The sequence below is a fragment of the Aotus nancymaae genome, unplaced genomic scaffold (genome assembly GCF_030222135.1).
Source record: "Aotus nancymaae isolate 86718 unplaced genomic scaffold, 86718_ANA_hifiasm-v0.15.2.pri h1tg000028l, whole genome shotgun sequence".
NCBI classification, from domain to species: domain Eukaryota; kingdom Metazoa; phylum Chordata; class Mammalia; order Primates; family Aotidae; genus Aotus; species Aotus nancymaae.
This window is the reverse complement of record NW_026988441.1, coordinates 40,444,381-40,470,908: the sequence shown is the minus strand read 5'-3', so window position 1 is coordinate 40,470,908 and position 26,528 is coordinate 40,444,381. Positions and strand designations below refer to the sequence as shown.

At 55.8% G+C, this 26,528-nt stretch overlaps 1 protein-coding gene across 2 annotated transcripts; it reads left to right on the top strand.

Moving 5' to 3' along the window:
* Nucleotides 1-1,310: 1,310 nt before the first annotated feature.
* On the top strand, nucleotides 1,311-26,431 carry TJP3 (tight junction protein 3). 2 transcript variants are annotated; one of them, XM_064382086.1, is made up of 21 exons: nucleotides 1,311-1,454; nucleotides 5,068-5,124; nucleotides 5,246-5,355; nucleotides 6,452-6,554; nucleotides 6,778-7,129; nucleotides 9,770-9,873; nucleotides 12,042-12,201; nucleotides 13,152-13,260; nucleotides 14,341-14,399; nucleotides 14,644-14,710; nucleotides 14,932-15,088; nucleotides 15,740-15,848; nucleotides 16,094-16,331; nucleotides 16,951-17,162; nucleotides 20,222-20,317; nucleotides 21,929-21,999; nucleotides 22,404-22,614; nucleotides 22,688-22,788; nucleotides 23,733-24,020; nucleotides 25,416-25,462; nucleotides 26,179-26,431. In XM_064382086.1, exons 1-21 carry the CDS (start codon nucleotides 1,437-1,439, stop codon nucleotides 26,279-26,281), a joined length of 2,772 nt encoding a protein of 923 aa, XP_064238156.1. In that variant the 5' UTR covers nucleotides 1,311-1,436; the 3' UTR covers nucleotides 26,282-26,431. The 2 variants fall into 2 exon arrangements, with proteins under 2 accessions (XP_064238156.1, XP_064238155.1); XM_064382085.1 differs by lacking the exons at nucleotides 1,311-1,454; nucleotides 5,068-5,124; nucleotides 5,246-5,355; nucleotides 6,452-6,554 and having other exon boundaries at nucleotides 7,021-7,129; nucleotides 12,042-12,216.
* The last annotated feature ends 97 nt before the right edge of the window (nucleotides 26,432-26,528 follow it).

Sequence of the window (26,528 nt, the reverse complement as noted above, 5' to 3'; positions counted from 1 at the left end):
CTCCAGGAAGCCTTTCTTTTAGCCCCTAGAGTTTCTTCCATGCCTTCACCTCTGGCCACAATCTGGGACTCCTCTCCTTGCCCAGCCCTGACTGGAGAAGGCTGGAAACGGGTGTTTATGGGTAGGTTTGCCCCTTTAACCTTGGGGTGGGGCCCAGGCTCACTGGGGCTCAGGTTGTATTTTTTTTATAGTAAGGAATGTGTGGGTGCAGCCACGACCGGCCCCGCCCGCCCAGGTGACTGGCAGGTTTCCTACGCTGGTCCAGTCCTTTCTAGGTCTAACCTTAGGAATCCCAGAATCCCAGGCCCCTAGAGGGGAGGAGAAGGAAACCTGACCTTTACTCCCAGAGCCCAGAGAATTTCCTCCCGCCCTGCCTCTGTCTTTTTTTTGTCTTTCTTTCTTTCTCTTTCTTTCCTTTTCTTTTCTTTTTTCTTTTCTTTTCTTTTTTTTTTTTTTTTTTTGAGATAGGGTCTTGCTCTGTTGCCCAGACTGGAGTGCAGTGTGCGATCTCGGCTCACCGCAACCTCCGCCTCCAGGTTCAAGCGATTCTCCTGCCTCAGCCTCCCGAGTAGCTGGGATTATAGGCACGCACCACCACACTTGGCTAATTTTTGTATTTTTAGTAGAGACGGGGGTTTCACCATGTTGGTCAGGCTGGTCTCGAACTCCTGACCTCAGGTGATCCGCCCGCCTCAGCCTCCCCAAGTGCTGGGATTACAGGCGTGAGCCACCGCGCCTGACGCCGCCCTGCCTCTTTCTTTCCTGGGTCCTGGGTGTGAAGACAGAGCCCAGAGGCCAGGACCGCAGGAAAAAGGCATGCAGCCGCTGTTGTGCCTTCAGAAAGTCCACGCCCCTGGCCTCTGGGGCCTCAGTTTCCCCTCTGTGGAACCGGACAAACCTCCAGCAGATAAGGTGACCCAGGGACCAACCCTATGCTGCGGAGGTCTCTGGCCCTCGACAAACTTCTGATCCAAGAGGCCTCCCAGACGCACCTCAAAATATGCCCATTTCGCGGACGGAAAGAGCTTCCAAATAGCAGACTCCATTCCGAGTGCGGGGCTGACCCCTGCCGGGTCTTGCTAGCAGCCTTGTCGGGTCGGGCTCCAGCCGCGGCCGCCGGCCCCCGCTCGGCTGCGTGGACAACCCGGCCTGGCGATTCCGCCCCAGGGCTTGGCTCCTGCGATGGGAGGGGGAGGGAGAGAAAACCCGCGGTGTCCCGGGGGCGTGTCCGGGCAGGGGCGGGGCCGGCCTGGGACCTGGAGGAGGAAGAGGGGCAGGTGCAGCCGGGAGCTGCGGAGCTGGCGGGAGGAGGGCGACAACCGAGCCCTTGGCCCGCCGTGACCCTCCCAGCCTCCTCCCCCAGCCCGGGGTGGGGGCCGATTGACTGTTTCCAGGCCCCCCTCGGGTAGGGGGGTTGGAGAGCTCCGGGGTGGACCATGGCGGTGAGATTCCAGGCGAGTAACCCTCCAAGGGCGGCAGGGGGAGGGGATCGCTCTGGGGTAGGGGGAAGCAGGGTTTGGGAGTCGAACCCAGGACCCCAGAACACCTTTTACCTACATAACAGGCAGGGAAACTGAATCCCAGCGGGATGCGGTGGCTAGCTGGAGATGCGTCCAGGGCCCCCATCCCTACCTCCAAAGACCATCTCTCCCGGAGCCTCCTCTGCCCCAGGACCCGCCTCCTTTAATCCTGCAGAGCTGGGTTCAAATCCCGGATTTTCTGTCCACTTGCTATGTGTAACGTGGGGCCAGCGAGTGAAGCCCTTTTCTTCCCTCATCCGAAAGATGGGTGATCAGCACTTTAAACAGAGAGAAAACTGTGTTTTCAGAGATTGGGGCATCGTAGGTGGGCACAAAAGAAGTTCATGCCCCGTTGCCCGGGGTGTGCAGCCAGCTAAGCTTGGGCGCCCACAGCGGCACGGTGGCCAGGGGCTTCATTTGTGGGCTGGGTGGCTTTGGTGAACACTCACCTCTTGCAAAGCTGCAGGAGGGAGCACCAGCATTTATTGGGTGCCTACTGTGTACAGAGCCGTTAACAGGCATTACCAGGTGGAGGTGGCTGGGGTGTGCCATTGGGGTGGGTGACCCTTGTTTCTGGAGGGATTTCACCATCCAGGCATGGAGCCTGGACCGGCTCCTTCACACCCACCAGCCAGGGTAGACTGAGGCTGCAGAGGCGTGTGGTGAGACCCGCCACTCCACCCAAAGCTCCAGGACCCAGCACTCCTGGTTCCCGCTGACTTCTTCCTGGCCTCTAGGCAGAGCTCCCAGAATCCCTGCCCCAACTGGTGTATTTGTTCGCTGAAACCTCCCCCTCTGCCATTGTTCCTGGAGGTGGGGTGGGGAGGGGGAGAGGGGACGGCCGCCTGGGAGCCCCTTGCCCCGGGGCTGGGGGTGGTGTGACTTAGTCCCAGCCCTTGCCCTCTGGGCGGATCCCTTGCTTGGTGTTTGTGTCCAGCGCTGGGCGGAGGCCGGGGACAGACTCAAGCCCCGCCCTGTCAGAGCTCACCTGCACAGGGGCAGGGCTGGGAACTCAGCACACACCTGCTGAGTCGCTGGCCAGACTGTATTTTATTCCACCATTCACTTATTCTGAAACCTCTTCCTTAAGGGAGCCTGGTCCTATGGGGTCCCGGGGGCCCATCCCTGCTCATCGGGAGCCCTCCAGACTGAGGGGGAAGGCGTAGGGTGGACAAATGCAGTCTGACATCCCACAGCGCAATCATCACAGTTGGGCCAGAGCGAAGGATGTGAGATATGCGTATGGAGGAGGAGACTGGGGCTGTGAAGGATGAATAGGAGTTTGCCAGGGAGTCGAGCACCAGCACTCAAGGCCTGGAAAGGAGGCTTATGGCTGATCACCTGGGCCTTAAGTAGCTAGAGAGAGAGACACGCCTCCTTTCACAGCCTAAGAGGAAAGACCAGAAACTTACCAACCTTACCAACTGATGGTTACAGACAATAAAGATGGTTTTAGACGCCTGGAATAAAAAATAATAGAACAATGCCCGGCGCGGTGGCTCACGCCTGTAATCCCAGCACTTGGGAGACCGAGGTGGGCGGATCACGAGGTCAGGAGTTCCAGACCAGCCTGGCCAACACGGTGAAACCCTGTGTCTACTAAAAGTACAAAAAAATTAGCTGGGCGTGGTGGCACACGCCTGTAATCCCTGCTACTCGGGAGGCTGAGGCAGGAGAATCCCTTGAACCCGGGAGGCGGAGGTTGCAGTGGGCCCAGATCATGCCACTGCACTCCAGCCTGGGCGACAGAGCAAGACTCTGTCTCAAAAAAAGAAAAATTATAATAATGATAAAATCGGCAGGAGTGATAGGGGACCAGAGAAGATTGGTTAGCTGGGTGGTCAGGGAGGACTTCCTGAGGAGGTGGCATTTGAGCCTAGATCTCAGTGACAGGGGCCAGGCAGGCAGGAATCCCGTGAAACATGTCCCAGATCCGGAGGACAGACGAGGGAAAGGTTTGGAGGTGAACTGAGATGAGGCGGACTGTGGGGTTCGGCTAATCTCTCAGGCACTGAGGAGCCAGGAGCGTCTACACAAAGCTTCCGGTTTCCACGGAGACGAACCCGCACAAGCCGGGACAAGCCTGGACCACCTGCACTCCCTCAATTCTCTCCCCGTCTCGGGGCCCTGGTTCCCTGGGGACTGCCTCTTAACGTCAGGAAATACAAATTCCTTCGGGCCATTTTTAAAATGTTTTGAGACAGGATCTTGCTCCATCGCCCAGGCTGGAGTGCAGTGGCATGATCACAATTCACTGCAGCCTCCACCTCCTGGACTCAAGCGATCCTCCCGCCTCAGCCTCCGCAGGAGCTGGGACCACAGGTGCATGCCACCATGCCCGGCTAATTTATATACATAGACAGAGATAGAGTCTTGCTCTATTGCCCAAGCTGCAGTGCAATGGCACGATCTCAGCTCACCGCAACCTCCGCCTCCCCGGTTCAAACAATTCTCCTGCTTCAGCCTCCCGAGTACTGAAACTACAGGCAAGCACCACCACGCCCAGCTAATTTTTGTATTTTTAGTAGAGATGGGGTTTCACCATGTTGGCCAGAATGGTCTTGATCTCTTGACCTCGCGATCCACCCACCTCCGCCTCCCAAAGTGCTGGGATTACAGGTGTGAGCCCCCGCGCCAGGCCCCGCTCAGCTAGTTTTTGTATTTTTTTTTTTTTTGAGATGGAGTTTCGCTCTTGTTACCCAGGCTGGAGTGCAATGGCGCGATTTCGGCTCACCGCAACCTCCACCTCCTGGGTTCAGGCAATTCTCCTGCCTCAGCCTCCTGAGTAGCTGGGATTACAGACGTGCACCATGCTCAGCTAATTTTTTGTATTTTTAGTAGAGACGGGGTGTCACCATGTTGGCCAGGCTAGTCTTGAACTCCTGACATCGAGATCCACCCTCCTCGGCCTCCCAAAGTGCTGGGATTACAGGTGTGAGCCACCGGGCCCAGCCCTGGGCCAATTTAATGACACAAAGTATAAGATCAAAGCAGGTTAAAAAAAAAAAAAAGACACTATTTTGAAAAATAAGCTCAGAAGAAAAAGAATAAATCATCAGAAAGCCACTGTGGCCTGATGGTTAACAGCAAGAGTGAGGCCGGGCGCAGTGGCTCACGCCTGTAATCCCAGCACTTTGGGAGGCTGAGGCGGGTGGATCACCTGAGGTCAGGAGTTCGAGACCAGCCTGGTCAGCATGGTGAAATCCTGTGTCTACTAAAAATTCAAAATTAGCTGGACTTGGTGGTGCATGCCTGTAATCCCAGCTACTTGGGAGGCTGAGGCAGGAGAATCGCTTGAACCTGGATTTTGCAGTGAGCCGAGATCGTGCCACTGCACTCCAGCCTGCAAGACAGAGCCAGACTCCGTCTCAAAAAACAAAATGAAAAACAAGCAAAAAACCCTGAGGCCTGAGAGAGGTAGTAACTTGTCTACAGCCTCCAACCACAGGCCTGGCCGAGCTGGACTCCCTGGGCTGGGGACTGGGGCTCCCCCCGTGCTCGGATGGACCTGTGTGGCCTGACGCCCGCCTTCCCCATTCCCCTCCAGGTAGCTGACATGGAGGAGATGACCATCTGGGAGCAGCACACGGCCACGTTGTCCAAGGTGAGGCCGCCCTGCCCTGCCTGGGTGCCGGGGGGCATGTTGGCTTAGGCCCAGCTCAACAGAGGGGAGCCCCCTATCCTGGGGGAAATAGCAGCTCTTCCTTCCCCTTGTCCTCTCTCAGGACCCCCGCCGGGGCTTTGGGATTGCCATCTCTGGAGGCCGAGACCGGCCTGGTGGATCAGTGGTTGTGTCTGACGTGGTACCCGGAGGGCCGGCGGAGGGCAGGCTGCAGTGAGTATCCAGCAGCCGGGTTCTGGCAGCGGGAGGGCCTGTTCAGAGGAGAAATCAGGCCGGGCACAGTGGCTCATGCCTGTAATCCCAGCACTTTGGGAGGCCGAGGTGGGCAGATCACCTGAGGTCAGGAGTTTGAAACCAGCCTGGCCAACATGGAGAAACCCCATCTCTACCAAAATTACAAAAAGTAGCCAGGTGTGGTGGCGCATGCCTGTAATCCCAGCTACTCAGGAGGCTGAGGCAGGAGAATCACTTGAACCTGGGAGGCAGAGGTTGCAGTGAGCTGAGATCGCACCACTGCACTGCAGCCTGGGTGACAGAGTGAGAATCTGTCTCAAAAAAAAAAAAGAAAAAAAGAAAGGAGAAACCATGGTGAGCCAAATCGAGGGGACTTGAAGTGCCTGGTGCCTTCCCGCTCTGTCAACACAGGGCTTGGAGCTGGCAGTAGGACAACATGGGAGACTTGGCCCTCACTTCCCTAGGGCACTTCCTGGTCCGTCACAGAAGATCTTAGGGTCATAGTGGCCCCAGGGCCTTTTTTGGGACATAAAGTCCTGGAAACCTTTTTTTTTTTTTTTTTTTGTAGGAGAAAAGGAGACCCAGTGTCCTGAGTCTTTGAGGGTTTGAAGCTTCTTGGAATTATGTTGATTAAATGGTTCTGGGCCCCGAGTGGCTGACAGGTGATATGGCTTGGCCCAGCCCAGAATTAGGGACCACCAGGGCCCTGTAGTCCTAGCTATTAGGGAGGCTAAGGCAGGAGGATCACTTGAAACCAGGAGGTGGAGGTTGCAGTGAGTTGAGATCGTGCCATTGCACTCCAGCCTGGGTGACAGAGCAAGACCCTGTCTCAAAAAAAAAAAAAAGTAGCTTCCTACATTTCTATGATTAAAGTAAGTTCTACACTTGGCCCATTTTACAGATGAGAAAACGAACACCCAGAAGGATGAATGTCTTTGTGAACCTAGGGACACCAATAAATTAGAACCAGGCTTTGTAGACCTGGAGGTGCCAGGGACACCCCCTCCCCAGGAGGGCTTGGTACAACGGTCTTCTCTGCAAAGCCTCCTCCGTAAGACCCTCCCTCCTCTCTCAGGACAGGCGACCACATCGTCATGGTAAACGGGGTCTCCGTGGAGAATGTCACCTCCACGGTTGCCATTCAGATCCTCAAGACCTGCACCAAGATGGCCAACATTGTGAGTGGGCAGGCCCTGGCATGGGCGGCGTCTGACCCCAGCCTCGTCCTGCCTCGTGGGGGTTGGAAGCTTCAGAGAGCAAGCAGTCGCCTTCTTATCTTGCAGTTTGGACACTGAGGCCCAGAGAGGGGCTGGTGTCCCCCAGGACCACCCAGGGGCTGAGCAGAGAGCCTCCCCCAGCCCCTGTCTGCAGCTGACCCCCTCCTGTCCCCTCCTCTAACAGACAGTGAAACGTCCCCGGAGGATCCAGCTGCCCGCCACCAAGGCCAGCCCCTCCGGTCAACAGCACCAGGACTCGGACGAGGACGATGGGCCCCGGCGGCTGGAGGACGTGGACCAGGGCCGGGGCTATGACGGCGACTCATCCAGTGGCTCCGGCCGATCGTGGGATGGGCGCTCCCGCCGGCCGAGGCCTGGTCGCCGGGGCCAGGCCGGCAGCCACAGGCGTAGGAGCCCGGGTGGTGGCTCTGAGGCCAACGGGCTGGCCTTGGTGTCCGGCTTTAAGCGGCTGCCGCGGCAGGACGTACAGATGAAGCCCGTGAAGTCGGTGCTGGTGAAGAGGAGGGACAGCGAGGGTGAGCGGGGAGGTCGGGCCACCGTCAGCACTGGGCACGGAGCACCGTGGCCGGGTGGGAGGGGCTCGATGTCTCTGCCTTCGTCCCCGGGACCTGCTGCTTAGACCACCTCACTTAGCAAGCGGGACTCAGCAGGTGGGATGGAGTGAAGGACCCTGAGCTGGGAGGGGGTCCTGGATGATCTGGGGGGGTCAGTGCCACCACAGCGTCCTCATAAGAGGAGGCCGGGCCTAGTGTGGTGGCTCGTGCCTGTGATCCCCGCATCTTGGGAGGCCAAGGTGCAGGCAGATCACTTGAGGTCAGAAGTTCCAGACCAGCCTGGCCAAGATGGTGAAACTGTGTCTTTACTAAAAATACAAAAATTAGCCAGGTGTGGTGGCAGGTGTCCGTAGTCCCACCTACTCAGGAGGCTGAGGCAGGAGAATCGCTTGAGCCTGGGAGGCGGAGGTTGCAGTGAGCCGAGATCGCACCACTGCACACCAGCCTGGGCGACAGAGGGAGACTCTGTCTCAAAAAAAAAGAGGAGGCGGGCCAGGCTCAGTGGCTCATGCCTGTAATTCCAGTACTTTGGGAGGCCGAGGCGGGCGGATCACCTGAGGTCAGGAGTTCGAGACCAGCCTGGCCAACATGGTGAAACCCCGTCTCTAAAAAAAAAATAAATAAATAAATAAAATAAAAAAAGAGGAGGCGGGAGGGTGAAAATCAGAGAGAGACTAGAAGAGGCTGCGCTGTGGCTGTGAAGCAGGAGGAAGGGCCCCCTAGCCAAGGAATGCAGGCGCCCCTAGACGCTGGGAAAAGCAGGAGCTGGATTCCTGCCTGGAGCTTCCAGGAGCTCCCACCGCGAAACTGCGACATGACACATGTACATTATATTAACGCCACAGACTTGGTGACAGTTTGTCCTAGCTGCCACAGTAAATTCAAACATCACAACACGACAGAGTCCTGATATCAGAATTCCCATCATCTCATCAGCAACAGGCATGTGACTTCGACCCTTTCTAGGCAGCTGGCTTTTATTATTATTATTATTTTTTTGAGACGGAGTTTCGCTCTTGTTACCCAGGCTGGAGTGCAATGGCGCGATCTCGGCTCACCGCAACCTCTGCCTCCTGGGTTCAGGCAATTCTCCTGCCTCAGCCTCCTGAGTAGCTGGGATTACAGGCACGCGCCACCATGCCCAGCTAATTTTTTGTATTTTTAGTAGAGGCGGGGTTTCACCGTGTTGACCAGGATGGTCTCGATCTCTTGACCTCGTGATCCACCCGCTTCGGCCTCCCAAAGTGCTGGGATTATAGCGTGAGCCACCGCGCCCGGCTATTATTATTTTTTTTTGAGATGGAGTCTTCCTCTGTCACCCAGGCTGGAGTGCAGTGGCGCAATCTCAGCTCATTGCAACCTTCGCCTCCTGGGTTCAAGCGATTCCCCTGCTTCAGCCTCCCCAGCTTCAGCCTCCCCAGTAGCTGGGATTACAGGTGCATGCCACAGTGCCCAGCTAGTTTTTGTATTTTTAGTCGAGATGAGGTTTCACCATGTTGGCCAGGCCGGTCTCAAACTCCTGACCTCAGGTGATCCATCTGCCTAGGCCTTCCAAAGGGCTGGGATTACAGGCGTGAGCCACCGCGCCAGGCTGAGGCAGCTTTCTGACTTCAGAATTCTTGTCATGATATGACAGATGGCCCTGGGACACTCCTTCCTCACTCCCGCTACCATTCTCCCAGTCGTATTATTATTATTGTTTTAGATGAAGTCTCTGTCGCCCGGGCTGGAGGCAGTGGTGTGATCTCGGCCCACTACAACCTCTGCCTCCTGGGTTCAAGCTCCCAGTGCTGGGATTACAAGTGTGAACCACCAGGCCACCTGGGATGTGACTTTTTTTTTTTTTGAGACAGAGTCTCGCTCTGTCGCCAGGTGCCAGGCTGGAGTGCAGTGACGCGATCTCGGCTCACTGCAACCTCCGCCTTCCAGGTTCAGGCAATTCTCCTGCCTCAGCCTCCCGAGTAGCTGGGACTACAGGCTCACACCACTATGCCCAGCTAATTTTTGTATTTTTAGTAGAGACGGGGTTTCACCATGTTGGCCAGGATGGTCTTGATCTCTTGACCTCATGATCTGCCTGCCTTGGCCTCCCAAAGTGCTGGGATTACAGGCGTGAGCCACCGCGCCCGGCCGTGACCCTTGATGATAAAATACAACTGGGGCCAGGCACGGTGGCTCACACCTGTAATCTCGGCACTTTGGGGAGTCAAGGCAGGCAGATCACCAGAGGTCAGGAGTTCGAGACTAGCCTGGCCAACATGGTGAAACCCTGTGTCTACTAAAAATACAAAAATTAGGGGTGGTGGAGGGAGCCTATAATCTCAGCGACTCTGGAGGCTGAGGCAGGAGAATGGCTTGAACCTGAGAGGTGGGGGTTGCAGTGAGCCGAGATCGAGCCATTGTACTCCAGCCCATGCCATAGGCATGAGACTCCTCGAAAAAAATAACTCTGTCCGATCTCAGGTCCCACAGGCGACATCACCGTTCACATTATGATGCCATCAAGGTGTTAGGAAGGGAGGGCTGGCAACCAGACTCTGTCCTTACAGCAGGAGAACGTTCCCAGAGTCCTGCCTCAGTTTCCCTCCTCCCCCCTTACAGAGTTTGGCGTGAAGCTGGGCAGTCAGATTTTCATCAAGCACATTACAGACACGGGCCTGGCTGCGCGGAACCGAGGGCTGCAGGAAGGAGACCTCATTCTACAGGTGAGGCCAGGCTTCTCGTCCTGCGGGCAGGGAGACTGAGGCTGGGTGGGCGCGGGGTGGGGGCGGACAGTGCCAAGGAGTCACACAGCAAGGTCAGCGGAGCTGGGCCCCAAACCCGTTCCCTTCGGCGTTGGTGCTTGTATCTCAAAGGTTGCGGACGGCTGGGTATAAAACCCCCTTTCTCTCCAGATGTTGGTCTCCATCTGTTTCTAGTCCCCTCAAGCTTTGATGTGCATGAGACTCATGTGGGCAGTTGACTGCTGGACCCACCCCAGGTGGCTGGATGCTAATGACCCAGTCACCAGGTTTAGGGGAGCTGCCCTGCCCTCAAGGCTGGTTTCTTTCTGGATTCTTCCCCCAAAAGTGTTTCTGGTGACCTCCAGCGTTTGATTTCCAAACTGCTTTCAGCTGATGACTTCTAGTGTCTCCAAAAAGTTTTTTTTCTTTTTTTTTTTTTGAGACAGAGTCTCCCTCTGTCGCCCAGCTGGAGTGCAGTGGCGCAATCTTGGCTCAATGTAACCTCTGCTTCCTGGGTTCAAGTGATTCTCTCTACAAAAAAGAAAATTAGCTGGGTATGGTGCCACGCACCATGGAGGCTGAGGTGGGAGGAACACCTGAGCCTAGGAAGTTAAGGCTGCAGTGAGCTTGAGCTGTGATGGTGCCACTGTACTGCAGCCTGCGGGACAGAGCGAGACCCCGTGTCAAAAAATAAAAATAATTAAAAAAAAGGCAGGGCGTGGCGGCTTATGCCTGTAATCCCAGCACTTTAGGAGGCTGATTGCTTGAGGCCAGAAGTTTGAGACCAACCTGGGCAACACAGCGAGATGCCCGTATCTATTAAAAAACAAAATACGACAAAGCAAAAGAAAATAACAACAACAAAACAAACAAACTAGAAGAAACTGACAATCCCCAGGGTTACCGGGAAAAAAGCCCTCCCAAGGGAAAGGGTCAGAAGTGGATTCTTGGTGCCACTGCAGATGACGTTAAATGCTTTCTAGGAACTGTATGTTCGAATCTACCTCTAGATGACTTGGTTTTTCGTTTGTTTGATATGGAGTGTCGCTCTGTCGCCCAGGCTGGAGTGCAGTGGCGCGATCTTGGCTCACTGCAATCTCCACCTCCCAGGTTCAAGTGATTCTCCTGCCTCATCCTCCCGAGTAGCTGGGATTGGGGAGACTGCAATGACACCCAGCTAATTTTGTATTTTTAGTAGAGACGGGGTTTCTTCCATCTTGGTCAGGCTGGTCTTGAACTCCTGACCTCAGGTGATCCACCCGGCTCAGCCTCCCAAAGTGCTGGGATTACAGGTGTGAGCCACTGAGCCTGGCCCTAGATGTCTGTATCTAATATCTACCGGAGATTGTGTATTTCTAGTATCTTTTTTTTTTTTTTTTGAGACAGAGTTTTGCTCTTGTTACCCAGGCTGGAGTGCAATGGCGCGATCTCGGCTCACCGCAACCTCCGCCTCCTGGGTTCAGGCCATTCTCCTGCCTCAGCCTCCTGAGTAGCTGGGATTACAGGCACGCGCCACCTTGCCCAGCTATTTTTTTTGTATTTTTAGTAGAGACGGGCTTTCACCATGTTGACCAGGATGGTCTCGATCTCTTGACCTCGTGATCCACCCGCCTCGGCCTCTCAAAGTGCTGGGATTACAGGCTTGATATTTTTTTGTATTTTTAGTAGAGACGGGGTTTCACCATGTTGACCAGGATGGTCTCGATCTCTTGACCTCGTGATCCACCCTCCTCGGCCTCCCAAAGTGCTGGGATTACAGGCGTGAGCCACCGCACCCAGCCCTCTAGTATCTTTAAGTATCTGACACTCCCTCTCCTCCAATTAGAGCTGTTTATAATCACCCTCACATCTGTTCCTAGTATTCCGAGAAATTTCCACTTTTGGTCAGAGAGGAGACTCAACCTGTGTCTCATTTTCCCCAGCGTCTCCAACCCCTCTTAGAACATTTTCTGTTTCTAGAATTCTGTGGTCGGTTCTTTTGTGGTCTCCACTCACAGCAGGAATCCACTTCTAACATTTTCCTTAGGGGGTGTCAGTTTTTAGCAACCCCTGGGGGAATTATCTGTTTCTAGTCCCCCCACCAAGCTGTTTCTACTGTCTCCCATCTCTCATTTACTCACGTCCTCTCTTCCATTCCTGGTCCCTTTTAGATCAATGGGGTGTCCAGCCAGAACCTGTCACTGAGCGATACCCGGCGTTTGATTGAGCAGTCGGAAGGGACGCTGACCCTGCTGGTGCTGAGAGATCACGGGCAGTTCCTGGTGAACATTCCGCCTGCCGTCAGTGACAGCGAAAGCTCCCTATTGGAGGGTCAGGACCCAGGGGGTAGGGCCTGGGAGGGGTTGAATGGAGGGCGGGGAAGGTGGGAAGCCCCAGGCAGGGTCAAGGAGGAATCAATGAACCTGGTCCCTAAAGGTTCAGAGAGTGACAGGAACTTGCCAAAGGCCACACAGCAAGTGAGGAGGTCAGAAGCTGTGACCTCAAGTGAGGAGGACGCGGTGGCTCATGCCTGTAATCCCAGCACTCTGGGAGGCCGAGGCGGGTGGATCACGAGGTCAGGAGATCGAGACCATCCTGGCTAATACGGTGAAACCCTGTCTCTACTAAAAATACAAAAAATTAGCAGGACATGGTGATGGGCACCTGTAGTCCCAGCTACTCGGGAGGCTGAGGCAGAAGAATCGCTTGAACCTGGGAGGCGGAGGTTGTGGTGAGCCGAGATCGTGCCACTGCACTCCAGCCTGGGTGACAGAGCAAGACTCAGTTTCAAAAAAAAAAAAAAAAAGGTTGGGTAGGGTGGCTCACGCCTGTAATCCCAGCACTTTGGGAGGCCAAGGCTGGTGGATCTCCTGAGGTAAGGAGTTCAAGACCAACCTGGCCAACATGGTGAAACCCCATCTCTACTAAAAATACAAAAATTAGCCAGGCTGGTGGCGCACGCCTGTAATCGCAGCTACTCGGGAGGCCGATGCAGGAGAATCGCTGGAACCCAGGAGGCGGAGGTTGCAATGAGCCGAGATTGTGCCACTGCACTCCAGCCTGGATCACAGAGCGAGACTGCATCTCAAAAAAAAAAAAAAAAGGAGTACAGGGGCGTCATCTTGGCTCACTGCAATCTCCGCCTCCTGGGTTCAAGCGATTCCCGTGCCTCAGCCTCCCAAAGGCCCTTTGCTTACAGTGGCCTTGATATGCCCCTCTGTAAAACGGTTCCAGTCCGGAAGGCGTGACCACGGCTGATGAGATGTCCTCTCCCCCCACAGACATCTCGGACCTTGCCTCGGAGCTGTCTCAGGCGCCACCATCCCACATCCCACCACCACCCCGGCACGCTCAGCAGAGCCCCGAGGCCAGCCAGACCGACTCTCCCGTGTAAGTATCCCCCGTTGGCCAGAATAGTCGATGGGAGGGAGAGGGGAACGTGGGCAGGGCTTTCCAACTAGGGGTAACCTTGAGGGCGCTGTCCTGTATTTCTAGCACACGCCTCAAAATGCCCCCAGCCTCTACCCATTACCCAGTTCCAAAGCCGTGTCCACATTTGTAGGTGCTGGTTAAGCAGCACCCCACTTCCTGGTATCAAACGGTGCCTTAGGCCAGGCACGGTGGCTCATGCCTGTACTCTTTGGGAGGCCGAGGCAGGCGGATCACCTGAGGTCAGAAGTTCAAGACCAGCCTGGCCAACATGGTGAAACCCCGTCTCTACTAAAAATACAAAAATTAGCCGGACTTGGTGGTGGGCACCTGTAGTCCCAGCTACTTGGGAGGTTGAGGCAGGAGAATCGCTTGAACCCAGGAGGCAGAAGTTGCAGCGAGCTGAGATTGCGCCATCACACTCCAGCCTGGGAGACCAGAGCAAAACTCTGTCTCAAAAAAAAAAAAATTTGTTTTTCATCTATTGATTTGAGACCAGGTCATGTCAAACTGGCTGCTGTTTGTATTTTTGGTAGAGATGGGGTCCATATTGCCCAGCTATGTTGACACCCAGGCTGGTCTTGAACTCCCGGGCTCAAGCATTTGGCCTGCCTCAGCCTCCCAAAGTGCTGAGATTACAGGCATCAGCCACCATGCCTGGCAGATACATTACAATTCCCTCTATTTTATTTTTGGAGACGGAGTCTCGCTCTGTCGCCCAGGCTGGAGTGCAGTGGTGTGATCTTGTCTTACTGCAACCTCCACGTCCTGGGTTCAAGTGATTCTCCTGCCTCAGCCTCCTGAGTAGCTGGGACTACAGGCACCTGCCATCACGCCTGTCTTGTTTTGTATTTTTGTAGAGACAGGGTTTCGCCATGTTGGCTAAGCTGGTCTTGAACTTCTGACCTCAGGTGATCCGCCCACCTTGGCCTCCCAAAGTGCTAGGATTACAGGCGTGAGCCACCGTGCCCGGCCTAAAAATCTTTTTAAAATGGCCCCTTGACATCCACCCTGCCTCACTCCCAGTCTGCTCCCCACCAGGGAGAGACCCCAGCTTCAGCGGGAAAGTTCAGTGGATTCCAGAACCATCTCAGAACCAGGTGAGCGACGGGCAAGGGGGTGGTGACTCCGAGCACCCCTCTCCCTGATATTTCTGATACCTGACAGCGAGGCTGTGCCAGGCAGAGCTGGGGGAGGTCGGTGTGAGCCTAAGAGGTGAGACATGGTTTCCTGAGAAGGATTTGAGGTGGGTGACAGTCCTTCCAGGGTGAGGATATAAAGCCAAGGTTTGGAGGCTGGACCGAGCCAGTGTGCTTGGGAAAGAGACTGGCTTTTCCCTTTCAGAGTTGCCCAGGGAGAGCAGCTATGACATCTACAGAGTGCCCAGCAGCCAGAGCATGGAGGATCATGGGTACGCTGCCCAGAAGAAAGCCCACGTGCGCGAAACTCCTACATCTCTGCCTCCCTCATGCGAAATTCTGCCTGCTTGCATTAGTTGTCTTGAATGGGACCATTAATTGGGGACTTTGGGAAAACCGAGGCCTGGAGGGGGTAGGGGCTTTCCCAAGGACAACGCCGGGTCCTCCCCGGTCGGCCTGTTGTGGTCTGACCCCACCTCCGCTCCCCCTGCAGGTACAGTCCCGACACGAGGGTGGTCCGCTTCGTCAAGGGCAAGAGCATCGGGCTGCGGCTGGCAGGGGGCAATGACGTGGGCATCTTCGTGTCCGGGGTGCAGGCGGGCAGCCCGGCCGACGGGCAGGGCATCCAGGAGGGAGATCAGATCCTGCAGGTGCGCCGGGGCGACCGGCCACGCCCATCCATCGTGAGCGTGTCGTGTGCGAGGTCCTCCCATCCACCCTGGGGACTGCAGAGACCCCAGATGGGTATTTTAACACCCATGTCTGTATATTGCTGTCCCTGTCGTGACTCTGAGAGCAGGTGGCTGTGTCTGTATATTGCTGTCCCTGTCCTGACCCTGACAGCAGGTGGCTGTGTCCGTATATTGTCCCTGTCATGACCCTGATGGCAGGCATCTGTGACCCACCGTGTCCCTGTGTCTTGTCCATCACAACCCTGTGACTATGTCTGAATTCTTTCGAGCATTTCACAAAATCTCCACCGAGCTCCATGCCATGACATCTGTTCCCATGTTTTGATATCGACAACCTACCAAGACTTGATTATCAAGGACAGCGCAGTGCCTGTGCCCCCGTTTCTAGGTCAAAACCCCTGTATCTTTATAATGTCACCAGCTGTGTCACATGTCACACAGCCACGGGGTGATGCCCCCATCAGAAAGCCCTCCTGGAACTGCCAGGGCCCATGGCAGCAGCTCTGGAAGCAGCTGGGCCTGGGTTTTGCCCAGAGGAAGGTACAGGCTCTCATGCACGGCCAGGAGGTACCGGAGCCTTAGCCTACAGCTGTCCCTGCTTCCTGGCAGGTGAATGACGTGCCATTCCAGAACCTGACGCGGGAGGAGGCGGTGCAGTTCCTGCTGGGGCTGCCACCAGGCGAGGAGATGGAGCTGCTGACACAGCGGAAGCAGGACAGTGAGTGCGTGTGGATGTGCGTGTGCCTGTGTGTGTCGGGGGAGGCCCTGGCTGTGTGGCCTGATGGTGAGTGCACAGGTGTGGTCAAAGCTGCATCCCTGCACCCTCCATCCCTCTCCTGGCCCCTGCAGGGAGAGTGCCCCAAGTCTCCCCAGGGCGGGGTCCCTCCCTCCAGGCCCACTTTGCGGGGAGGGCTACGAGCAGGCAGCAGCCAGGCAGCTCACGTGGCCTCCCCCTCTCCGCAGTCTTCTGGAAAATGGTGCAGTCCCGTGTGGGCGACTCCTTCTACATCCGCACGCACTTTGAGCTGGAGCCCAGCCCGCCGTCCGGCCTGGGCTTCACCCGTGGCGACGTCTTCCACGTGCTGGACACACTGTACCCGGGCCCTGGGCAGAGCCACGCACGAGGAGGCCACTGGCTGGCGGTGCGCATGGGTCGTGACCTGCGGGAGCAAGAGCGGGGCGTCATTCCCAACCAGAGCAGGTGGGGACCGTACGCTCCGCATCGTGGCCTCCCCGTTAGAAATGGACACGCTGGCCCTGCTGAGCAGTGTTGCCGGCTCACTCTGAGGACGTCCACGAAAGGAGTGGGGTGGGACCCAGTTGATGCTGGTATGAGCTTCCTGTTGCTGCTGTAACAGATGCCCAGAAACAAGGGCCAGGCGCGGTGGCTCACGCCTGTAATCACAGCACTTTGGGAGGCTGAGGCAGGTGGATCACAAGGTCAGGAGATGGAGACCATGCCGGCTAACACAGTGAAACCCCGCCCGTCTCTACTAAAAATACAAAGATTATCCGGGTGTGGTGGCCGGTGCCAGTAATCCCAGCTACTCGGGAGGCTGAGGCAGGAGGACTGCTTGAACCCGGGAGGCGGAGGTTGTGGTGAGCAAAGATCAAGTCATTGCACTCCAGCCTGGGCAACAGAGCAAGACTTTGTCTCAAAAAAAAACAAAACAAATAATAATAAAATAATGATCCCATCTGCAAAGTCCCTTTTGCCATATGAAGTAGCCAGTCCACAGGTTCCCAGGGGGAGGATGAGGACGTCTTCGGGGCCGTCGTGCTGCCGACCAGTGCCCAGTACTGTCCCCTCTTCTCCGCAGGGCGGAGCAGCTGGCCAGCCTGGAAGCTGCCCAGAGGGCCGTGGGAGCCGGGCCCGGTTCCTCTGCAGTCTCCAATGCTCGGGCCGAGTTCTGGCGGCTGCGGGGTCTCCGTCGAGGGGCCAAGAAGACCACTCAGCGGAGCCGCGAGGACCTCTCGGCCCTGACCCGACAGGGCCACTACCCGCCCTATGAACGAGTGGTACTTCGAGAAGGTGGGGCCCGGGCGGGAGGGGGCCCTGGGGAGGCTCCACACAGAGGCAGTGGCGCAGCTGTTCACCAGCGTCCAGCCTCTAAAAGGCACAGGCTTGTAGACTGGAGGCTCACGCCTATAATCCTAACACTTTGGGAGGCTGAGGTAGGAGGATCACTGAGACCAGGAGTTCCAGACCAGCCTGGGCCGTAAAGCAAGACTGCATCTCTACATCACATTTAAAAAGACGGCTGGGCATGGTGGGGCCACCTGCAGCCCCAGCTATCCCAGCTACTCAGGAGGCTGAGGCAGGACGATCGCTTGAGCCAGGAGAGTGAGGCTACAGTGAGCTATGACTGCATGACTACATTCCAACCTGGGCCAGATTGACAAAGAAAAGAAAGAGAAAGAAAGAAAGAGAGAGAGAGAAAGAAAGAAAAGAAGGAAGGGAGGGAGGGAAAGGAAGGAAGGAAGGAGAAAGAAACAAAGGAAAGAAAAAAAGAAGGAAAAGAAAGAAACAAAGGGAGAAGGAATTTCTAACCACTCTCCTTCTATCAAAACTACTACTTCTGGGGCCAGGTGCAGTGGCTCACACTTGAAATCTCAACAGTTTGGGAGGCTGAGGTGGGCGGATCTCCTGAGGTCGGGAGTGTGAGACCAGCCTGGCCCCCAAGGTGAAACCCCATCTCTACTAAAAATACAAAAAATTAGCTAGTGGCTGGTGCCTGTCATCCCAGCTACTCAGGAGGCTGAGGCAGAAGAATCACTTAAACACAGGAGGCGGAGGTTGCGTTGAGCCGAGATCGTGTCATTGCACTCCAGCCTGGGTAACAAGAGCGAAACTCCATGTCAAAAAAAAAACCAAAAAACTTTTGGGTTATTTTAGGGGACAGAAGGAGACAGGAAGGGGCTTCACTCCTTAAAAATCTATTTGTGTCTCCAACAGAAATATGATTCAAGCATGTATATAGCCTTTAAAAAGGAAAAAGAAATAGCAGTAACAGTCATTTTAATAATTTACCTTTGGCTGGGCATGGTGGCTGATGCTTGTAATCCCAGTGCTTTGGGAGGCCGAGGCGGGCAGATCACCTGAGGTCAGGAGTTTGAGACCAGCCTGGCCAACATGGTGAAACCCCGTCTCTACTAAAAATACAAAAAATTAGCCGGGTGTGGTGGCAGGCACCTGTAATCCCAGCTACTTGGGAGGCTGAGGCAGGAGAATCGCTTGAACCCGGGAGGGGGAGGTTGCAGTGAGCCGAGTCTGCGCCACTGCACTCCAGCCTGGTGACAGAGCGAGGTGAGACTCCATCTCGAAAGAAAACATCAACAACAGCAACAGAAAAGCAACCCAGGTGCAGCAGATTTTCAAAATAAAACCACAGAAGCGGGGTGGGAATAGGAAGCTGCCTGGGACGGGTGAACGGACCTTGAGAGAAGCCTCTGATGCGGCCACTGCAATGCCGCTCGTATCCAGATGCAAAAGTCTTAGAAATACAAGCCCACACAGTTCTTTTTTTTTGAGATGGAGTCTCGCTCTGTCGCCCAGGCAGGAGTACAGTGGTGCGATCTCAGCTCACTGCAACCTCCGCATCCTGGGTTCAAGTGATTCTCCTGCCTCAGCCTCCCGGGTAGCTGGGATTAGAGGCACGCGCCACTACACCTGGCTAATTTTTGTATTTTTAGTAGAGGCGGGGTTTCACCATGTTGGCCAGGCTGGTCTCGAACTCCTGACCTCAGGCGATCCTCCCACCTCGGCCTCCCAAAGTGCTGGGATTACAGGCGTGAGCCACCATGCTTGCCCCACAACAGTTAATTTCTATTCCCAGCCACTGAAAGCATAAAAATATGACCAGGAAGCCTGGAAGAAAGGGAAAAAAGAGTCCGGACGCGATGGCTCACACCTGTGATCCCAGCACTTTGCGAAGGCTGAGGTGGGAGGATGGCTTGGTCCCAGGAATTTGAGTTCAGCCTGGGCAACACAGTGAGACCGCATCTCTATGAAAATCCAAAAAAATTAGCTAGGTGTCATGACTGGTGCCTTTAGTCCCAGCTACTCAGAAAGTTGAGGATCGCTTGAGCCTGGGAATTTGGGGCTGCAGTGAGCTATGATCGCACCACTGCACCCTAGCCTGGGTAACAGAGTGAGGCCAGGCCCGGTGGCTCACGCCTGTAACCCCAGCATTTTGGAAGGCCAAGGTGAGTGGATCACTTGAGTTTAGGAGTTCAAGATCAGCCTGGTGAGCATGGGGAAACCCCGTCTCTACTGAAAAAACAGAAACAAGTCGGGCGTGGTGGCGTGCGCCTGTAATCCCAGCTACTCAGGAGGCTGAGGCAGGAGAATCACTTGCACCTGGGAGGCAGAGATTGCAGTGAGCCGAGAGCAAGCCACTGCACCCCAGCCTGGGTGACAGAGTGAGACTCTGTCTCAAAAAAATAAGTAAATAAAACAGAAAGAAAGGGAGAGAAGGATTAACTTGCCAAGATCCTGAGGTGCCGCTTTCCCCCACTCAAGATGCTTCCGTGACTCTGTCTTCAGTGGTAAAATGGTGTATCTGGTAGGCCAGGTGTCAGCACACTTTTCCTGCAAAAGATCACGCAGCAACTATTTTAGGCTTTGTGGGCTAGTCTGTGGCAGAACTACTCAGCTTTGCTCAAAAGTAGCCACAGACAGGACATAAACAAGTGGCTGTGACTGTTTCAATAAAACTTTATTGACAAACATAGGCAGTGGGCCAGATGTGGCCCTTAGGTTGACTATGAGTTAGCTAGGTTCAACTGCTAAAAGAGACTCTACAGCCAGGGAGAAAAGGAATGAAGGCAGGAGAGGCGCTTATTCCTGCTCTTGAAGGAAGAAAGCCAGTAATGCGCCCATCAATTCTGCTCGCACTCCATTGGCTGGAATTTACTCACATGGCCAGCCTAGCTGCAAGGGACGCTGGGAGATGTAGTCTTTGGCTGGGCAGCCCATGGTCCTGGTTAAATAGGCTGTTTATTATAAGGAAGTGGAGGCGTTTGTACAACACATTAGCAGTCTTTACCGCAAATGGGACCCTGATTGTTTCACTTGTCTCTGCCCCTCAGCCAGTTTCAAGCGCCCGGTGGTGATCCTGGGACCCGTGGCCGACATTGCTATGCAGAAGTTGACTGCTGAGGTGCCTGACCAGTTTGAAATCGCAGGTGAGAAGCCAGATGCCCTGGAAACCTCGTTGGTGAATCGTGTTACAACTGCTGTTGTGCAGGGGGTGGGGGAGAGTTAGACTAATGATGGCAAATATGAGGCAGGCGAGCCGCCAGCACCCCTCCGATGCCCAGGCCAGACATGCTCAATCAATCCTGCCACTGTTGGTCTGGATTTGGAGCCTCTGAATCCTTCTTAAGGTGGTCACTGCCAGCTGAGGCAAAGTACCACCTGTTACTTGTTGAAGTTTATTGATCTTCTGAGACAGCAGTGAACAGGACAGGCAAGGTCCCTGGAAAAGACCCCAAATTCACAACCACAGAAGTGACTGGCCAGGCATGGTGGCTCACACCTGTAATTTCAGCACTTTGGGAGGCCACAGTGGGCGGATCACAAGAGATTGAGAGCATCCTGGCCAACATGGTGAAACCTCGTCTCTACTAAAAATACGAAAATTAGCGGGGCGTGGTGACACATGCCTGTAGTCACAGCTACTCGGGCTGAGGCAGGAGAATCACTTGAACCTGGGGGATAGAGGTTGCAGTGAGCTGAGATCAAGCCACTGCACTTCAGCCTGGTGACAGAGCAAGACTCTGTCTCAAAAAAATAAAAAAAACAATTAAGAAACAGTTTAGGAGGCCAGGCACGGTGGTCAGGAGTTCAAAACCATCCTGGCCAACATGGTAAAACCCCGTCTCTACTAAAAACACAAAACATTAGCTGGACGTGATGGCATGCCTGTAATCCCAGCTACTCAGAAGGCTGAGGCATGAGAATTGCTTGAGCCCAGGAGCCGGAGGGCACAGTGAGCAGAGATCATGCCACTGCACTCCAGCCTGGGCGACAGAGGGAGACCCTGTCTCAAAACAAAAAACAAGCCAAAAATAGTTAAGATGGCAAATTTTGGCCAGGTGTGGTGGCTGACGTCCAAAACTCCCAGCAGTTTGGGAGGCCAAGGTGAGAGGATCGCTTGAGCCCAGGAGTTTGAGACTAGCCTGGGCAACATGGCAAAATTACGTTTCTGTAAAAGAAAAAAAGAATTTAATTTAAAAAAGATGGCAAATTTTACATCTTTAACCACGAAAACAAAAAGTGGGGAAGAGGTCGTGGCTCCCTCCTTGAATCCCTCCATGGCACGCTGTCTCCTTCCTGAAACTTCACACAATACAGGAGGGCTTCCTGGAGGAAGCGGTGCTCCTCTCGGGTCCTAGAAGACAGGTGGGGGTGACAGTGGAGCTTCCTGAGGGGTCACAGCCTGAGCAGAGTCCCGGAGTTGGGACTGAGCCTGGGAGAACCAGGGGCTGCAGCTCAGGCCTCTGACCCTGTGACCCTGACCAAGTGGCCTTTTGTCTCTGAGCCTCAGTTTCCCCATCTACCACATGGGCCAGTACCAGCCCGCCCCACTCCTCCGAAGGAGGTGAGGGCTGAGGTCAGGAAGGGGCGTGAGTGCAGTGGCTGGCACTTGGCCAACAGGACTGCTGCTGGAGGATTTCTCTCCAGGGTAATGGGGAGCCGTGGTGGCTTCTTGAGCAGGGGTGGGGCAGGTAGGCATGAATCTGAGGGCCGGGGGCTGCCCTCCTGAAGCTGCTGGTCCCCTCTCCCATCCACAGAGACTGTGTCCAGGACGGACAGCCCCTCCAAGATCATCAAACTGGACACTGTGCGGGTGATTGCAGAAAAAGTAAGCCGGGTCCTACTACAGGTGCCTTTCATGGATGGGGGAAGCCAAGGCCTGGGCATCCAACTGAATGCTCTGACCTGTTCTCAGCCCGCACCCCATGAGTGCAGCCTCCCATGGAGCCCCTCTAGGAGGCTTTGTGAGGCAGAAGGCCCGAGACAGAAAAGGGCTTCCCGGAGTCAAACAGCAGCCAGCCCTGGGCAGAGGCAGCGAGACTCAAGCTGGGGCTTGAATGCCCCAGGATGCTGTGGCCTTAACTATTACCCACCCCCATCCCCAACATGCTAGCCCGTGGACGTAAGAGGCTGGGGTCCACTCTGACCCCAGACTCTTCATCTTTCTATCTGTCTCTCTCTGTCTGCCCTGCTGCAATCACCCTCACCCCAACCTCCGCGGGCCTGGCCCAGGACAAGCATGCGCTCCTGGATGTGACCCCCTCCGCCATCGAGCGCCTCAACTACGTGCAGTACTACCCCATCGTGGTCTTCTTCGCCCCCGAGAGCCGGCCGGCCCTCAAGGCACTGCGCCAGTGGCTGGCACCTGCCTCCCGCCGCAGTTCCCGCCGCCTCTACGCCCAAGCCCAGAAGCTGCGGAAGCACAGCGGCCACCTCTTTACAGGTTGGATGTCCCAGGGTAGGCGGGTGGGCCCCGGCCTGAGTCTCCTGCGCACATTAACGTCCCCTCCCTGCAGCCACCATCGCTCTGAATGGCACGAGTGACGCCTGGTACCAGGAGCTCAAAGCCATCATTCGAGAGCAGCAGACACGGCCCATCTGGACGGCAGAAGATCAGGTACTGCTGTGGTACAGGTGGGCAGGGGGCACGGGGGTCCCGCAGACCCTGCGCTGGCCCAGCTGGGGTTTGCAGCAGCCTGTGTCTGGGGTTAGGGCTTGGTCGGGGGTCAGGATTGCAGCTGAGGTCAAGATGGGACCTGAGATGAGGGGCTTGGCCTGGAAGCTGGGTAAGATGAGATTGGAGGACCTGCTTTCTGTTTGATTTGAGAGGGAGTCTCGCTCTGCTGCCCACGCTAGAGTGTAGTGGCTCGATCTCAGCTCGCTGCAACCTCCGCCTCCTGGGTTCAAGCGATTCTCCTGCCTCAGCCTCCTGAGTAGCTGGGACGACAGGCATGTGCCGCCACACCCAGCCAATTTTTGTATTTTTAGTTAAGACGAGGTTTCACCATATTGGCCAGGTTGGTCTCAAACTCCTGACCTCAGGTGATCCACCCACCTCAGCCTCCTAAAGTGCTGGGATTACAGGTGTGAGCCACCGCACCCAGCCCGGAGGAGCTGTTTTGAGAATGGAGTCAGTCGGGGAGGGGCGCTCAGGCCTGTAATCCCAGCTACTGGGGAGACTGAGGCAGGAGAATCCCTTGACCCGGAAGGTGAAGGTTGCAGCGGGCAGAGATTGCGCCACAGCGCTCCAGCCTGGATGAGGCTGTCACACACACACACACACACACACACACACACACAAAAAAAAAACAAATAGAGAACGGAATCTTCTGGGGCTGGAGTCAAGGTTTGGGGCTCAGCTTGGATTTGGGGACTGAGCCTCTCGGGTGAAGGGTCAATGGACACAGCTCACCTGCAGTGTGACAGTGATGGCTCCACGGACACTGGAGGTGCCAGGATCCTTGGCGTGATCTGGGACTGGAGTTTGAAGGTGGGGGCTGTCGTGGGTGGGGACTAGGGTCCTGGCCCGGGCCAGCCACGGCATCCACGCTCACCCCACAGCTGGACGGCTCCTTGGAGGACAACCTAGACCTCCCTCACCGCGGCCTGGCCGACAGCTCCGGCGACCTCAGCTGCGACAGCCGTGTCAACAGCGACTACGAGACGGATGGCGAGGGCGGCCCGTACACGGATGGCGAGGGCTGCACGGACGGCGAGGGGGGTGGCCACACGGATGTGGATGACGAGCCCCCGGCCCCGGCCCTGGCCCGGTCCTCGGAGCCTGTGCAGGCGGATGAGCCCCAGAGCCCGAGGGATCATGGGAGAATCTCGGCTCACCGGGAGGCCCAGGTGTGTGGGACGTGGGGGGCAGTCCTGGGAAGGGTCTCTGGAGGGGACCCCAGCACAGGGCAGACACACACTGGGAAGCCTGTTTTCTACCAAAACGTCAATGAACACGGCTTCCCTGGTCAGATCAGTTACCGGGACTCAGACCTGGGGTAGCCGAGACCCACGTGGCACTGAGCAACTTCAGCCATTGTTTTTTTTGAGACGGACTCTTGCTCTGTCGCCCCGGCTGGAGTGCAGTGGCTCGATCTCGGCTCACTGCGACCTCTGCCGCCTGGGTTCGAGCAGTTCTCCTGCCTCAGCCTCTTGAGTAGCTGGGATTACAGGTGCCTGCCACCATGCCCGACTAATTTTTGCATTTTTAATAGAGACGGGGTTTCACCGTCTTGGCCAGTCTGGTCTCAAACTCCTGACCTTGTGATCCACCCGCCTCAGCCTCCCAAAGTGCTGGGATTACAGGCGTGAGCCACCGCGCCCGGCCTCTAGCCAACATTTCAGCCTCTCCGTGCACTTGTTTCTCTCTCTAGGACGGGGTAGACGGTGTCAGACTTGGCAGCCCGTGGCGGTGGTGAGCACTGAATACGCTCAGCCCGAGCCGTGCACGTAGGAGTCGGGTTTTTGTTTTTCTGAACTTAACCTATTTAATTTACAAATGTATGATTTTTTTGGTAATTCTAGAGTTGGGATCCTGCCCTGCTGTCCAGGCTGGAGTGCAGTGGTGCAATCATAGCCCACTGCAGCCTCCAACTCCTGAGCTAAAGGGATCCTCCCCGCCCAGCCTCCCAAGGAGCTGGGACCACAAGCGTGCACCATCACACCCTGCTAGTTGTTATCATTTTTCGCAGAGATGGGGTCTCGCTCTGTGGCCCAGGCTGGTCTCTAACTCCTGGGCTCAAGTGATCCTCCTGCCCTGGCCCCCACAGTGCTGGGATTACAGGCGTGGACCACTGCACCCGGCTGTTGTAACGGTAACACGTGTACGTAGCTCTTAGTCTCTATGCCTCGGCATCATCTTCCACACTCTATGATTAGGATGATTTTCCTGGGCTTGTGCAGTACCCAACCTGCTCAACTGTCCATGGCAGCCTGCATGTGGAGCAGCCACTGTTCTAAGTCCCTTACATACATGGACTGATGGCAGTGGCCCTCTAAGGACCTGCGCAGAGGAGAAACCCAATTCCCCCTTTGCTGACAGCCTAGGAGGTCTCAGCTGAGGCCTTTCCCTATCCCAGCCTCGGTTTCCTCATTTAGGTTTGGGGATGACCCGCAGACTTGTCAGGGAGTTAACACATGGGCAGCACGGCCCAGGCTGGGTCGGGGATGGGATGATGGCAGTGACTGATCCCGACTTACCATGCTCTGGGGTGAATTGTGAAGCTCCTCTCCCTCTCCTCCCAGGTGGACAGCCGCCACCCGCAGGGTCAGTGGCGACAGGACAGCATGCGGTAAGAGCTCCATATTCCAGATTGCGGGCCCCCAACCCTTCCCTTGGGACTCAGACTCTGGGGTTAAGGCAGAGCTCTACATCCAAGCGCTGCCGTCACGGTGTCCCTACCCCCTAGTGGGGAAGACACAGCCTGATAGAGCCTCTGTAAGCCCTGTATCATCAGGGCCAAGGGAGTAGGAATCCACTTTCTGGGGGAGGACTGGGAAGGCTTCTTGACGGGCAGGACATTGCAGCTGGGGCTTTGAGGGATGCATAGGAGTTTGCTAACAATGCCCTACCCGGCCGAGTGAGGTGGCTCATGCCTCTAATCCCAGCACTTTGGGAGGCCGAGGCAGCAGATCAGCCGAGGTTGGGAGTTTGAGACCAGCCTGGCCAACATGGAGAAACCCCGTCTCTACTAAAAACACAAAGTTAGCTGGGTGTGGTGGTGCACGCCTGTAATCCCAGCTACTCGGGAAGCTGAGGCAAGAGAATCCCTTGAACCCGGGAGGCGGAGGTTGCGGTGAGCCAAGATTGCGCCACTGCACTCCAGCCTGGGCAACAAGAGCGAGGCTCTGTCTCTAAAAAAAAAAAAAAAACCAAAAAACAACAAAAAACAGACGTGCTTACCTCTGCCACACCCCCCCGCGCCCGGCACGGAGTCGGCCGCAGCTTCTGGTGGGCAAGTTCACACCCTCCTCACCCACAGCCTCGATTCTATTTCCTGGTCCCCAGAACCTACGAACGGGAAGCTCTGAAGAAAAAGTTTACACGAGCCCGCGACGCGGAATCCTCCGACGAAGACGGTTACGAGTGGGGGCCGGCCACGGACGTGTGACCTCCCCAGGCTGCCAGCCGGTCCGTCCTCCTCCTCCCTCCCTGGGGCTGGGACTCAGTTTCCCTACGGAACCCGCAACCCTGCCTCCCTCCGCCTGGTCTTTAATAAACCGAGTATTTTCACAGCACCGACTTCCGACGGCTTCCGGGAAGGACAAGGCAGGGGAGCGGGCCGGCCCCGGACTCACTTTCCTCGGTCCCACAGAGCCTGATCCGAGGCTTTGCCGACTGGATAAGCTTTTACTGTT

What these genes read in the sequence shown, in the direction of transcription:
- TJP3 (XM_064382086.1), top strand. An exon ending in AAGGAGACCTCATTCTACAG is followed by an intron (nt 9,874 to 12,041) that starts GTGAGGCCAGGC and finishes GGTCCCTTTTAG; the next exon opens with ATCAATGGGGTGTCCAGCCA. An exon ending in CGAAAGCTCCCTATTGGAGG is followed by an intron (nt 12,202 to 13,151) that starts GTCAGGACCCAG and finishes CTCCCCCCACAG; the next exon opens with ACATCTCGGACCTTGCCTCG.